Source organism: Mustela erminea, chromosome 1 (genome assembly GCF_009829155.1).
Source record: "Mustela erminea isolate mMusErm1 chromosome 1, mMusErm1.Pri, whole genome shotgun sequence".
NCBI classification, from domain to species: Eukaryota; Metazoa; Chordata; class Mammalia; order Carnivora; family Mustelidae; genus Mustela; species Mustela erminea.
Window position 1 is genome coordinate 110,956,428 of NC_045614.1, and position 15,432 is coordinate 110,971,859.

A 15,432-nucleotide genomic window follows, 5' to 3' on the forward strand; every position below is an offset into this window, starting at 1 on the left:
GGAATTAGTTCTTCTTTAAATGTTTGGTAGAATTCCCCCGGGAAGCCGTCTGGCCCTGGGCTTTTGTTTGTTTGGAGATTTTTAATGACTGTTTCAATCTCCTTACTGGTTATGGGTCTGTTCAGGCTTTCTATTTCTTCCTGGTTCAGTTGTGGTAGTTTATATGTTTCTAGGAATGCATCCATTTCTTCCAGATTGTCAAATTTATTGGCGTAGAGTTGCTCATAGTATGTTCTTATAATAGTTTGTATTTCTTTGGTGTTAGTTGTGATCTCTCCTCTTTCATTCATGATTTTATTTATTTGGGTCCTTTCTCTTTTCTTTTTGATGAGTCGGGCCAGGGGTTTATCAATTTTATTAATTCTTTCAAAGAACCAGCTCCTAGTTTCGTTGATTTGTTCTATTGTTTTTTTGGTTTCTATTTCATTGATTTCTGCTCTGATCTTTATGATTTCTCTTCTCCTGCTGGGCTTAGGGTTTCTTTCTTGTTCTTTCTCCAGCTCCTTTAGATGTAGGGTTAGGTTGTGTACCTGAGACCTTTCTTGTTTCTTGAGAAAGGCTTGAACTGCTATATATTTTCCTCTCAGGACTGCCTTTGTTGTGTCTCACAGATTTTTAACTGTTGTGTTTTCATTATCATTTGTTTCCATAATTTTTTTCAATTCTTCTTTAATTTCCTGGTTGGCCCATTCATTCTTTAGAAGGATGCTGTTTAGTCTCCATGTATTTGGGTTCTTTCCAAATTTACTCTTGTGATTGAGTTCTAGCTTCAGAGCATTGTGGTCTGAAAATATGCAGGGAATGATCCCAATCTTTTGATACCAGTTGAGACCTGATTTAGGACTGAGGATGTGATCTATTCTGGAGAATGTTCCATGTGCACTAGAGAAGAATGTGTATTCTGTTGCTTTGGGATGAAATATTCTGAATATATCTGTGATGTCCATCTGGTCCAGTGTGTCGTTTAAGGCCTTTATTTCCTTGCTGATCTTTTGCTTGGATGATCTGTCCATTTCAGTGAGGGGAGTGTTAAAGTCCCCTACTATTATTGTATTATTGTTGATGTGTTTCTTTGATTTTGTTATTAATTGGTTTATATAGTTGGCTGCTCCCACGTTGGGGGCATAGATATTTAAAATTGTTAAATCTTCTTGTTGGACAGACCCTTTGAGTATGATATAGTGTCCTTCCTCATCTCTTATTATAGTCTTTGGCTTAAAATCTAATTGATCTGATATAAGGATTGCCACTCCTGCTTTCTTCTGATGTCCATTAGCATGGTAAATTCTTTTCCACCCCCTCACTTTAAATCTGGAGGTGTCTTCGGGCTTAAAATGAGTTTCTTGGAGGCAACATATAGATGGGTTTTTTTTTTTATCCATTCTGATACCCTGTGTCTTTTGACAGGGGCATTTAGCCCATTAACATTCAGGGTAACTATTGAGAGATATGAATTTAGTGCCATTGTATTGCCTGTAAGTTGACTGTTACTGTATATGGTCTCTGTTACTTTCTGATCTACCACTTGTAGGCTCTCTCTTTGCTTAGAGGACCCCTTTCAATATTTCCTGTAGAGCTGGTTTGGTATTTGCAAATTCTTTCAGTTTTTGTTTGTCCTGGAAGCTTTTAATCTCTCCTTCTATTTTCAATGATAGCCTAGCTGGATATAGTATTCTTGGATGCATGTTTTTCTCGTTTAGTGCTCTGAAAATATCATGCCAGCTCTTTCTGGCCTGCCAGGTCTCTGTGGATAAGTCAGCTGCCAATCTAATATTTTTACCATTGTATGTTACAGACTTCTTTTCCCGGGCTGCTTTCAGGATTTTCTCTTTGTCACTGAGACTTGTAAATTTTACTATTAGGTGACGGGGTGTGGGCCTATTCCTATTGATTTTGAGGGGCGTTCTCTGAACCTCCTGAATTTTGATGCTCGTTCCCTTTGCCATATTGGGGAAATTCTCCCCAATAATTCTCTCCAGTATACCTTCTGCTCCCCTCTCTCTTTCTTCTTCTTCTGGAATCCCAATTATTCTAATATTGTTTCGTCTTATGGTGTCACTTATCTCTCGAATTCTCCCCTCGTGGTCCAGTAGCTGTTTGTCCCTCTTTTGCTCAGCTTCTTTATTCTCTGTCATTTGGTCTTCTATATCACTAATTCTTTCTTCTGCCTCATTTATCCTAGCAGTGAGAGCCTCCATTTTTGATTGCACTTCATTAATAGCTTTTTTGATTTCAACTTGGTTAGATTTTAGTTCTTTTATTTCTCCAGAAAGGGCTTTTATATCTCTCGAGAGGGTTTCTCTAATATCTTCCATGCCTTTTTCAAGCCCGGCTAGAACCTTGAGAATTGTCATTCTGAACTCTAGATCTGACATATTACCAATGTCTGTATTGATTAGGTCCCTAGCCTTCGGTACTGCCTCTTGTTCTTTTTTTTGTGTTGAATTTTTCCGTCTTGTCATTTTGTCCAGATAAGAGTATATGAAGGGGCAAGTAAAATACTAAAAGGGTGGCAACAACCCCACGAAAAAATGCTTTAACCAAATTAGAAGAGATCCAAAATCGTGAGGGGGGAGAAAGGGGATAAAAAGAGGTTCAAAAAGGAAGAAAGAAAAAAAAAAGAAAAAAGAAAGAAAAAAAAAAGAAAAAAGAAAAGAAAAGAATTTAAAAAAAAAAAAGGAAAAGACCTGAGAAAAATGTAAAAATGAAAAAATACATATATTAGATAAACTAGTAAAAAATCGTTAAAAAAGAAAAAGGTAACAGTTAAAAAAAAAAAAAATTTACCCGAAGGCGAGAAAAGAAAAAAACAAAAAAATGAAAAAGAAAAAAATTGAATTAACTGCAAGACTAAAAAAAAAATCACAGGGAAAAAGCCATGAGTTCCGTGCTTGGCTTTCTCCTCCTCTGGAATTCTGCTGCTCTCCTTGGTATTGAAACCGCACTCCTTGGTAGGTGAACTTGGTCTTGGCTGGATTTCTTGTTGATCTTCTGGGGGAGGGGCCTGGTGTAGTGATTCTCAAGTGTCTTTGCCCCAGGCGGAATTACACCGCCCTTACCCGGGGCCGGGGTGAGTAATCCGCTCTGGTTTGCTTTCAGGAGCTTTTGTTCCCTGAGCGCTTTCCGTAGAGTTCCGGAGGATGGGAATACAAATGGCGGCCTCCTGGTCTCCGGCCTGGAGGAGCCGAGAGCCCAGGGCCGCACTCCTCAGTGCGCCCTCAGAGAACAGCGCCCAGTTACTCCCGTCTGCCTGACCTCCGGCCGCGCTCCGAGCTCTCCGAGCCTGCGACCAGTTCAAGGTAACACCGAGCTGTGAGCTTATTGTCGGCTCTGTCTCTGTAGCCGGCTTTCCCGTTCCAATACCCGCAAGGTCTGCGACACTCAGACACCCCTGATCCTTCTGTGACCCTGCGGGACCTGAGGCCACGCTGAACCCGCGTGGGCTTCGCCCCGGTTTAGCCTCTGGAGCGATGTCCCTCAGCGGAAAAGACTTTTAAAAGTCCTGATTTTGTGCACCGTTGCTCCGCCGCTTGCCGGGAGCCGGCCCCTCCCCCCGGGGTCTATCTTCCCGTCGCTTTGGATTCACTTCTCCGCCGGTCCTACCTTTCAGAAAGTGGTTGTTTTTCTGTTTCCAGAATTGCTGTTCTTCTTCTCTTCGATCTGCCGATGGATTTTCAGGTGTTGCAATCTTTAGATAAGCTATCTAGCTGATCTCCGGCTAGCTGAAGCAGTCTCAGCCTGCTACTTCTCCGCCATCTTGACTCCTCATAAAATCTTTTTTTTTAAAACTGTGATTTTACTTAGCACCTACTATGAGTTTCAGGTTTTGATACTCACTGGAGAAAACACACCGGATGAATAAGACAGTCTTCTGGAGGGAATGTACTGATATTGCGGCAGGGGCTTGAGAAGTGCATTCGAGATCCTGGGACATTTACCAAGAGCTTACTATTACAAGATACTCTGTCTCATAATTTCTTTCTTTGACCTTCCTTTGCTCATCTACCTAAAACCTCTCTCAGGGTAAGGACATGATGGTTTCTCTAGGCCTCTTTCAATTTTATGATCTATGACCATCTTCATGAAAATGTTCAGAAGGGCCATTGTTAGACACTGATACTTTGGGACAATCTGAGGAAAGGGGAAAGGCAGAGGTAGTGTCCATTTTCTTTATATTGTGTCATGGGTCACATATACAGGGGAGTAATAAAACATACACATACAATTTGAGGGATAATAATGCACAGAAAATCTGCATAGCACACACCCAGGTCAGAGAAATCTTTGCCAGCCCCCTAGAAACCCTCCCATCCCCAATACATAATAATCCCCTATTAGAGTCACCTTTCCCCATCTGCACAGAGGCAATTACTATCTTGACATGGTGACAATCGCTTTCTTGGTCTTTAAAAATTATATGTCATATCCGTAACTACCCTGCACCATAGAACTAGTTCAGCTCCCTTGTTTGAGGAGGGTGCCCATTATTCAGGAGGGTCCTGTGATGGATTTTATTGTTGTTCATAATATTCAGGGGCACTCCATAAAGCAACCCCTACCACCTCACCTTTGGCAAGATATATTTCCCTGTGCCATTGCAGGCTTGGCTGTGTCACTTGCTTTGGTCAATGGAATGTGAGGAAAAGTGACGAATGTTATTTTAGAAGGGAAGCTTTAACAGCTGACATAGCTTCCCCAGGCTTCCTCATCACTCTGTCATGATGCCTGGAATTGTCCCAGAGAGGAGCTCTAGTTATTTACGTGTGTGTGTGTGTGTGTGTGTGTGTGTGTGTGTGTTGCACCTCAGCTCACCAGAAACCAGCAGGTTCCTTGAGAATAGCTAAGGAACTCTGATGGAGGCCTTCAACCTCTTGGACAGAATTCAGCATAGGCTTTATCTACTGAAAGTCTCCCCAGACCCTTCGACTTCTACTGTCTCTTTTCAGCAGAAAATTCTGTATTCTTCCTTCCTAACCACTAACTCACTTAGTTGACCCCCATCCTCTTTTTTTTTTTTTTTTTCCCCTAGCAGGGAGCACTCTTTTTTGTTTATGTACTTCCCTTACATAGTGTGACAATACTTCATGAAAATTTTGCCTAGGATAATAAGGTTCTGAAAAAAGTGACAGTAGATATGGTCGCCTTGAATACAGACTTCGGGGTATCTACAGCATGGCCCATAGAATTTGGATCCTTGAATACCAGCAGGAAGAGGATCTAGGCTGCCTGCAGTTATTCTGATTGGTGCCAACTGATAAAAGCATGACATGAAATACTTCCAGAGGCAGTTTCACTGTATGTCCTGAGAGCTGTTCCAACCGTGTGACTGCTTCCAGGATTCAGAGTCCACCTCCACTTGAAGAGTAGAGCCTGGGCCGGGCTGCCTCCAAGTGCCGCATCCTGGGGATGGAGAGGCCTTTTTAACCATCCTTGAAAAAGATTCCCTGGGAACCCTGCATTTGTCATGGAGCACCTTCCATGGATCTTTGAATTGTGGAGAGCTGGGGGAAGACGGGACATAATTTGCATTTCCTCTGGATTTGTTTCTTATCCGGAACCACTAACTCACTCTTTTTTTTCTTTATTATGTTCCATTATCCTACATAATTACACTAACTCACTTTTATTTCACTTTCTTTTTTCTTCTTGGGCCCTCAAACACCTCTATAGAACAACACATTCCCATCAGTAACAATGGCTGCCAATGACAGGGGTTCTTCTCTGGGCCTAGAGTGGGTAGAGGGGATATATACCCCCCCTCAAGACCATGCACTGAAACCTGTGGGGATAAGGGTTACATACAGTTTCCAAAAGCCTTCAAGTGATACCTACCCACCCCCCAACTCTTTATTACCTTCAAATTCCAGACTCTACAATGCCATCCCTTGTATTATTTGAGTAATGAACATTTTTCAAAAGTATTGATTAATATTTATCAACCCATATTCCAAATTGGAGAGGAGACTAGATAGTTTATCCTTCTCCTTTTTGCCGACTTTGTTTGCACAATACAGGTGCATAGTAATTTATTTTATAAATGAATAAAATTTCCTTTATTAAAAAATACTATCTAGATTAAAAAGACAGCAGCGATATATAATGAAATGGCCAGTATGTGATGTGGCCACAGCTGCACACATTCTTACATTATGAGCTCCTAATTTGTGGCTTCTGGTGCAACTCAGTGCCATCACAAAAAACTGAGGTAGTCTGTTCAGTGGGTTGGATCATAAGCACATTTTTTTCTTGAAAGGAAACAGGGCTGTTGCACAGAAAGATGAATTATATTGGTCTCTGCTTAGAGGGCTCCCACTCTAAATTACACCTGCTGTAAATTACACACCTAAGGGGATTGCATCATTTGAGTAAAAACAAACAGATAAACCCTGGCAATTTTCACCCTCTATCTTTTTGGTTTTCCTTCTTTGTCATTTGTTTTCAGATTCATTCTGGATGTGGCTCTAGCCTTGGCCATAAGCTCCTCAACTCATTTCAATTCCAGGGAACCCACATGTCCGCCATCTCACCTGGGCTGGTAGCTGACCCCAGGGAGGTATGAGCAGCCCAGTCATGAGCCCAGTATGAGAAGCCAAGTTAATTTCCCATTTCTGAACCTCAGGTGTCTTCATTCAACGGCAAGAGATAATGAAGTCAATGAAGAAACCGTATTTTTAGAAAACGTCTCTTCTAGAGCTCTTGGTCAAGGGCTCTAAGACATAGTTTTGTCCTTTCTGACATCCTCACCATAAAGCTAGTGGAGAACATTTCCCCATTCTAAGAAATGATACAGTGATATTGTCCTTGACCTCACCCCATGCAAAAACCACTTGGAGACAAATGCCAAGACTGGAACTCAACACTGAACAGTCTCTTCCAGCTCCAACCAACCTCTTCCATGCTGCATGTTGTTCTTCTGTGTGCCTCCATCTTCCCAGGGATCTGGTTTCCAGATTAAAGAATCAGGGTGGATTATGGCTGGAAGAGACCCTAGATACTCTCTAGCCAGCCTTCCCTGTGCAGGTGGGAAGATGGAAGTCCGCTGAGGGAAACTACTGGGTTCTGAGGCCAAGCAGATTTGCTCAGAGCCTGGACAAAGTATCAAACCACCTGGTTATTTCCCTGCCCTGGCTGCCTCCCTCTGTTGTCTGTGCCTTCAAGTGGATTATGCAAATCAGGAGTCAGGTTCCCTCCTAGTCTCTAAAGGATTTAAATCAAGCATTAGGGAACTGTGAGTGCTTCATGGCCTGGCCTCTCTCAGCAATAGCTGAGATCCAGAAACCTGCAGCATAGAACAAACTTGTTCTTCCAGCAACTTCTTCTGTATGGCCTGGGACCAGAAACCAAACACAAGCTCTAACAATTCTAAGACTCTAGGAATCTGAAATGTTATCATTGTGCTTTTTACAGCATGTCAGATTGCATTCTATCTCACAACTTGCTTGAGAGCTTTCTGAGCAAAGGGCATCTTACTCCTATCTCAATCCCTACGTGTTAAGAGCTCAGTAGTACTCTGATAAATGAATAAATGAGTTTGGTTTTGGAAGGCCTATATCTGAGTCTTGGATGAGGCTCTGAGAGCCATGTAAACCTCAGTTTCCGGATCTGAAAGGAGGGGGAGTTAATTCCCACTTTGGCCAGCACAAAGGTCAAGCAATTGATGAATTATAAATAGCGAATGATGGTCCCCACATATAAGGAGGCGTGTGAGTGCAGGCTCTGCATTCCCTCAGCCCTTGCTTCTCTTTGGCTCCTTAGGGTGTCAAAATCACTATAGCACACAGTGTATAAGATACTTGGAAGGGCAGTGGGGTGAAAGAGTAGGGGAAGCAGGAGGGGGAGACCCCTGAATGCCTGGGTGGCTGTGATCTGGGTCTGAGCCTCCCAGCCTGCCCCTTCCACCCAACCCTGCCTTCCCAGCCCAGCTTTGGTCCCTGGAGCTCTCTCCTGGGACTTCCCTCCTCCCCAGGCCTGGCTTTTGGCTCCCAGCCCAGCTACCATGGAAACAGGTACCAGGGTGACAAAAGATAGTGCTGGGTCCTGTTTCCACCTAGTCCTGCTGATGAGTATTTTCAGACCACACACACTGAACTGCTCTGCATCGATCTGGGCTCTTTCTGTGTGCTCACTCAGGCAGAATTCAAGTTTCCCTTCCTACAACCAGGACCATGTCTACCAGCCTGACCACTTGTGAGTGGAAGAAGGTCTTCTATGAGAAGATGGAGGTGGCCAAGCCAGCTGATAGCTGGGAACTCATCATAGATCCCAACCTCAAGCCCAACGAGCTGGCCCCGGGCTGGAAGCAGTACCTGGAACAGCATGCCTCCGGCAGGTGAGCAGCCCAGGTGGGAGGGGTCTACAGGCAGCCTTGGGGGCATCTTCCAAGGGGAGGCAGAGAGATCCATGGAGCCTGGTCTTAAGGTCAGCTCTGGTTAGAGGACAGAGAAGGAACTTCCAAGGGGGTCAAAGAGGCCTAGGTTCTAATCCCAGCTGCACCACTGACTCCCTGGGTGACCTTGGCAAGTTGTTTTCTGTCTCTGGGTCTTGGTTTTCTACTAAACAAAGAGCTAAAATGTCCTTACAATCTCTGACATTTTAGATGTTTTCACATTTTCATAATCTCTTAAAGAATAATGGGGACTGAGGGGGAAGAGGCCATGAGGTCCGCTGAGAAAACATTTAGCTTAGGGTTGCGGCCTGTGCTCTGCTCCTGTCTATTTAGTCAACTTAGACTAATTTGACCTAAGTACAAAAACATTTATTGTCTACCTGCTATGTTCTAGAAACTGCCTTTATGGCTAACTAATTCTATGAACTGGCAAAAATTCCCTTTCCCTTCCCCCCAATTTTCACATTCACAAAACCAGAAAGTTGGCCTTAGGTGACCAGTTAAAACCATTCCAGCTCTATTGTCTATGGGTCTGCGACAAAAAGACTTAGCTTGGGACACAATTTCCCTTAGGTCCTTAAAGTCCAGTGTCCTATACCTCATATGAATCTCATGCTTTCCAATAGTGCAAGGAGTCCTTGAGGATAAGGGGACATATCCATCTGAAGCCCACATGCCTCTCCTTCTTCTAGACTGTGATTTGGGATCAGAACCACAGAATTCCCTGCCCAAGCTGCTTCAAACTCACCTTCAGGGCCTATGCAGGCCTCTTCCCCAAGTCCACTGATTCAGGGAAAGATGGTTCCCCGGGCCCTCAGGGAGGCCAACAGGTGGCTATATTTTGGGGACGTGGATACGCAGAACTTGGACACAAAGAGTGCGTTATTCATGCATGTTTTATGGTGAGGCATGCTGATGGGGGTGGCACTAGGGGGCAGGCTGTGGGTGGGGAGCTTCTGTTTGTACTCTTGTTCTAAGACCTATCAATGTTAGAATGAACTTGTCTTTGGGACAAAAGACAGAGAGGCAGAGGTTGGTTGGTTTATTTCAATTCACATCAATTCCGGAAACATTATTGTGCACCTGTTATACACTGGGTCCTGGCTTTGTCTCTGGCTGGCTGTGTGTACATGGATAGCTCTCTTTCTCTCTGCTTCTGTTTCATTCCAATAAAACGAGGTTGACTAGATGATCTTTAAGGTCCCCTTGCACTAGATCTGCTGTTTAGAAATTGAAGATCTGAGATCTAGCTTGAGGGAGAGGAAACAACTCTGCATTGGTTTGATTAAAAAGCTGTAAAAGAAGGAGACAGAACACACGAAGCTCCTGAGTTGGCTGTTGCAAAGGGCTGGGAACTTGGGCCCAGGAGCCCAGGGGCCTGGGGGATTAGGGGCTGAGCTCCACGGGCTTGTGGCTGCTCCTTGCCTCAAGTCTCCACTAGTCCTGTTCCTGGCTGGTGACCGGTGGCTCCCAGCTGGCCTCAAGCAGGCCTTCAGAACTGTGGCTCTTATATTACTCTATGCACAAGCTCACTCTCCTTGTAAGTCTCCTTGTAAGCTTAATCCTGGTGCCCCACAGCTCTGGCCCAATATGAGTGGGGACCAATCAGGCTGTTTCACTGGCCAGTCTGGCCTTGGGATATACTGAAAGTGTTCTGTGCTTATGTTGTCTATGGGATCCAGGCCTCAGGGTCAGGTTTGGCTTCATCTCTACTCCACAGCCTGGACTGTGTGGTGGATGGCATAACATAGGTGCTAAGTGGTGTCTGTTGCACTGAATTGAGTTCCTCATCAGAAGTCCTTTGGGCCATTATACAGGGGACCCAGAGAGAGTCGTCAGTGAGGGCAGACCCAGTAGACGCTCTACTGTAAAGCAGTTCTAACAGGTTCTGGAAGAGGTTCCTCGCAGGAAGGAAGGGACTGTCCTGGAGGCAACGAGTGTTCCATCACTGAAGGTGAGCAAGGGACACTTGAGGGAGTGGGGCTTGGTTATGAGTCCTAGACCACTTCCTCCCACCAAGCTTAAAGCTGGGACTCAAGGGGGCCCACTTTGTCTCAAGTGTGGCCTGTGTGTATGTAACTGTGCACCTGTGCATGTGTGTGGAGGAGGCTGAAGACTAGCATCCATTTTTCCAGTCTCTATGGCAAGGCTAGTGTGGGGTCTAGGGATGACTTGTCAAGGGGTAAGAGGGTGTTCTTTGTGAAGGTACACGGAGCAAACTTTCTAGTCCTCCCCCTGTTGGTCCATCACCCATCCATGGTCCATCACCCTTCCACCAGTCCATCTGGTGGATTCTTTGGTGGATTCTTGGAGGTTACTCTCTGAATTATCCTTGGTGGTCCATGCTCAAGTCGTTCGAGCATCTCCTTTCCTCCGCAGAGCAGGCAGGATGTATGAGTGAGACAAGTAGAGGCAGGGGGTCTGAGTGAAAGGAGCCTTATTGGACACCATCATCCTGCAATTCACAGATGAAAAAAAGGGCTCAGATTTGGGGGGTGAGCCCTATGCAGGTACAGGTGCATGTCCTGAGTTCATTAGGCTTAAGCGTTGCTGAGGCTATATGAAGGTGTGCAGGGGGTAGGCTGGAGAGACTGCTAGAAGCCAGATGGCTCCAGTGCCAGGCTCCTGAGGACACTGCTCGAGTCCCAGGTGAGTTCACTGGGAGGAGGCAGAGCGTGTGGAGCGCTAAGGAACCCAAGGGACAGCCAACAAACAGCCTTTACCTCTAGGCACAGGCACGCAGGACTCATTCTTTCTGGGCTCCTCCAGAGCAGGCTGTCGCTGGGAGGGAGGCGGACCCTCTCCATCCTTCCCTCCCCTTCCCGCAGGTTCCACTGCTCCTGGTGCTGGCACACTTGGCAGTCGGCCCACGTGGTCATCCTCTTCCACATGTACCTGGACCGCGCCCAGCGGGCGGGCTCGGTGCGCATGCGCGTCTTCAAGCAGCTGTGCCACCAGTGCGGAACCGCGCGGCTGGACGAGTCGAGCATGCTGGAGGAGAACATCGAGGGCCTGGTGGACAACCTCATCACCAGCCTGCGCGAGCAGTGCTACGATGAAGATGGCGGCCAGTATCGCATCCACGTGGCCAGCCGCCCCGACGGGGGTCCGCACCGCAGCGAGTTCTGCGAGGCCTGCCAGGAGGGCATCGTGCACTGGAAGCCCAGCGAGAAGCTGCTGGAGGAGGAGGCGACCACCTACACCTTCTCAGGGGCCTCCAAGCCAAGCACCCAGGAGGGTTCGGGCTTTAACTTCTTCTCCCTTCGCTGGTGCCTCATCGGGGCCTCCCTTTGCCTGCTCATTGTCTACCTGCAGTTCTCCTTCCGCGGCTCTTCCTTCTTCTAGTGGAGCCACGCATGTGGGCTGGGAGTGGGAGAAACCGTTCTGGTTGTGATTTTTCTGCAGAGTCAACATATGCTTTGGACAGCTCTCTCTTGGCCTCAGTTTATTCCTCTGCAAAATGGGAGGTTTGCTCTCGGGGATATATAATGGTCCTTCCATTAAAATTTACAGAGGGGGTCTAAGTTGGATTTAGGCTTGGTGGTAGTAGTAAACCCACAGGGAGGTCTCTTCTCCCTCCACTTCCTCCGCCCCCATCTCTACCCCACCTGTCGCTCCATTTCCATCTCCCACACCCCATTGGGACCCTAGTAGGTCCTGTCGTGCCCTGGCCTCATCTCAGGTTCATGTTCAGCCTCTGACCTGCCACTGTTCCCCTGGGGATAGCAGTGATCCCTCCCATACATTGATACTCAGTGCATCTTGATTTAGTCCCTCTTTTGGAGAGTCTGCTCCCACCATTCTGAAAGTTTCAGATTTCGGCTTTGGTGCTAGAGCTGCACTCTCCACTTTGGTAGTCACTAGTTTTATGAGACTATTTACATTTCAATTAATTAAAATGAAATAAAATTACAAATTCATTTCCTCAGTTGCACCAGCCACATATCAAGTGCTCAGTAGCCATGTGTGGTGAGAGGCTGCCGTATTGGGCTATGTAGACATAGAACATCATCACAGAAATTTCTAAAGGACAGCACTAGTCTAGAGCTTGAAAATCTCACTTCAATGTATGTGAATTTATAAAAATCAGAGGGGGGCACAGGTTTAAAGGATGTATCATGGAGCCTTCTAGGGACAGGGATGCAGTGTGTTAGAGATACACAAATAAATTTGTAATCTCTGTGTTTCTGGCTGTCAGTGGATTGGGATTTGTGGGTCCCAGTCTTATCTCCTGGGAAGGAGGACCCTGTTGAAATTCACTACAAGATGATGGCACTCAATCTCTCTTGCTTTCACTGTGTGTGTGGGGGTGTATAGGGGGTGTCTTAGAGAATATATTCCTGTGTTTTAAAGGAATGTGTGAGCTACAGCTAATTACCACTAATTACACAATGCAGGGAAATACTCCTCTGCCATCTTGAATAAAAGTACCATTCAGCCAATTCTATGGCTATCCTGTTCCTGGGGATGGTGAAGGAAGGGTCATATTAAGCAGATCTGGAATCTTTCAGGTACGGTGGAGCTATGTGTCTCCATCCAGAGGAAGTGATGACCAAGGGGAAGCATGAGTAGTGGAGGCAGACAGTACCTGTCTGCTAGCACCTTCTCCTTTTCCCAGTCCATGAGACTGCCCCATTAGGGGGAATGTATTTGCTATGCCCATTTTCTTAGGCATAGCTGTGACTTGGGCAATTCGACTCCTGGTTGGGTGTGAGATGACCTTGTGTTTATTACTGTCTGGAATAGGAAACAGAAACTCTCTTATTCACACTCCTTATTCTTTCCTGACATTCACACCTTTCCATAGCCCACCCTTAGAGCATCTATCCCAAGTGGCTTCTAAGAACTGAAGATGAGGTTCAAGGCTGGTGTGTCCAGCTAGCTACATTTGGAGAGGGGGGTTGATTTGGACACTGTGTCCCACCTGGCCACTGGATATCAGGCTGGCTTTACTCTCCTCCAGCTTTAGCAGGGGGGCTCTGACGTCTTGTCTGAATGCCCCTCTGGACTTGTAGGTGCAGAAAGGTAGGCCATCTGGAAGAAGCTACCTCTCTTTGGTGGGTACACTAGAGGTACAGGAGACCAGAGCATTTGTGAACTGGGGGCACGAGACATTGTGTTCACTTCTGTTAGCTACAGAGAATGCTGAACTGGGCCTGGAAAGAGTGTATGCCCTGTGGGGTGCTGCTCAACTGCAGACACAGGGTGGCTTCTGGGGGTCGGCCACGCTTCTGCCTGTCTCACCTGCTCTAGATGTTGCATCTTGTACCTCCTTCTGGAAGATTCTGTGATGGCAGTTGTGCCTCATCCTCCCCTTTCTGTTTCCTCTCTGTTGTGATGTTCCCTCTCTCTCCCCTTCCTTACACACTGGGGTTCCCCTGGAGGCTCTCTGTTGGTCTTCCTGGGTACCATGTACATGCTCACGTGGTAGGTTCCCATGCCTGGGAACTCCCAGTCTTTGCAGCTCTAGGAGCACTGCCACCGAGCTCCAGGCCCACAGACCAAGTGGCCTGATCCCTGGGAGCTCCCTCAGCATGACGAAGACTGATCTCTTCACTTTGCCATCCAAACTTGTTCCTTCCACTTCTTAGAAATCTAGGAGTTATCTCCTAATCCTCCTTGACTGCCTTCCTTACCCGTCCCTGCACAAATGGATCAATCAACATGACCTGTTGATTGTTCTTCCCAAGTTCCTCTGGCTTGGTCTCTGTTCCTTCTTCCCACTTCTGGCTGCCCAGACTCATCCTTTGGTGTTCCTTGACTCTGCAGCCTCCTTAATAATCATCACACTTCTAACGTCCCCTCAGACAGTCTGCCCTGCCCTCTACCACTCTCTAGTGATTTCTATCAATCAGATATAGTTAGCTCACTGCTTAAACTCTTCCAGAGATCTTTCTTGCTAATGGACAAAACTTAGTCTCGTTAGCTAGGCATGCCTCGTTTTCTAGGTAATAATAATAATACAAGAACATTCATTGAGAAGGAGCTCAATAAGCAGTTGTTATTATAATTTACTGTGTGTGAGGTGCCATGCTAAGTACTTTGTGTACATCATCTGTTCTGAAAACAACCATTTGAGGCAGACACTATTATCATCTTTAGTATGGCTGAGGCTCAGACGCTGGTTCATGTGAACCCAGTGAGTAGGTCCCAGAGCTAAGGTTGAAATCCAGGGTCTCTCTGATTTAGAACTTCAGTTCTCGGTCACGATGTTATCCTGCCAGTCCCAACAAGCCAGTCCTCCTCAAACTGAGATGTCCGCTCTCCAGGAACCCTGTCCCCATCTGCCTTTCAGGAGCCTTTTCTTCAGGGTCAGCTGGAGCCTTAGCTCCTATGTGAAGACTTCATTTGCGTCTCACCCCCGTGGGACAGCCTCTGCTACTGTGCTTGTCATGTTGTGTTGTCACTGCTGTCTGCACATGTGTCTGCTAACCACAGTCACTTGTTTTTCACTTACCTCTCCTCAGTACCTGGCACGCAGTAACTGCTTAATCAGAAGGTTGATGGACTAATTTCTTGTCTTGGATGCAGTAAAATCTCCCACACCTTCCCTCCCACCAAGAACTATCCTGTGTATGTTTTGTGGACTGTGGTACCCCCAAGTTGGGAGGGAAGTACATACTGACTTTTGCCAGCTATTATGTATAATTTCAAACCCTTACTAGTAACTCTTGAGATAGACACTATAATTATCCTCACTTGCAGAGGGGAAAATGAGTCTGAGCAAGATGTTTAGTTTTGCAAGGCTTGGAGCTGGTTAGTGGAGGAGCCCAGATGGCCAACAAATGAAGAACGAGATAAGCCTGTATAGCTTAAAACATGACAGATACTGAGACCCCCAGCACCTTGCCCAGAGGGCAGAGCCACGCTCTAACATCTGGATGCCATCTGGACTTCAGACCAATAGCTGAAGACAGAAAGGGAGGCTGGATTTCTAGAAACGTGGTAACAGAGAAGTCTGAAAAATGTCTACTGAAATAGATGACAGGAAGTTTAGGAGACCTCTCGCAGACATTCAGTGTAAGATTAGCCCCATGATCATATGC

General features: G+C 46.1%; 1 protein-coding gene across 1 annotated transcript; it reads left to right on the top strand.

The window, feature by feature from the left end:
- Positions 1 to 8,150: 8,150 nt before the first annotated feature.
- RTP2 (receptor transporter protein 2) lies at positions 8,151 to 11,731 on the top strand. Its single transcript, XM_032361473.1, has 2 exons — positions 8,151 to 8,329; positions 11,215 to 11,731. Exons 1-2 carry the CDS (start codon positions 8,166 to 8,168, stop codon positions 11,729 to 11,731), a joined length of 681 nt encoding a protein of 226 aa, XP_032217364.1. The 5' UTR covers positions 8,151 to 8,165.
- Positions 11,732 to 15,432: the final 3,701 nt, after the last annotated feature.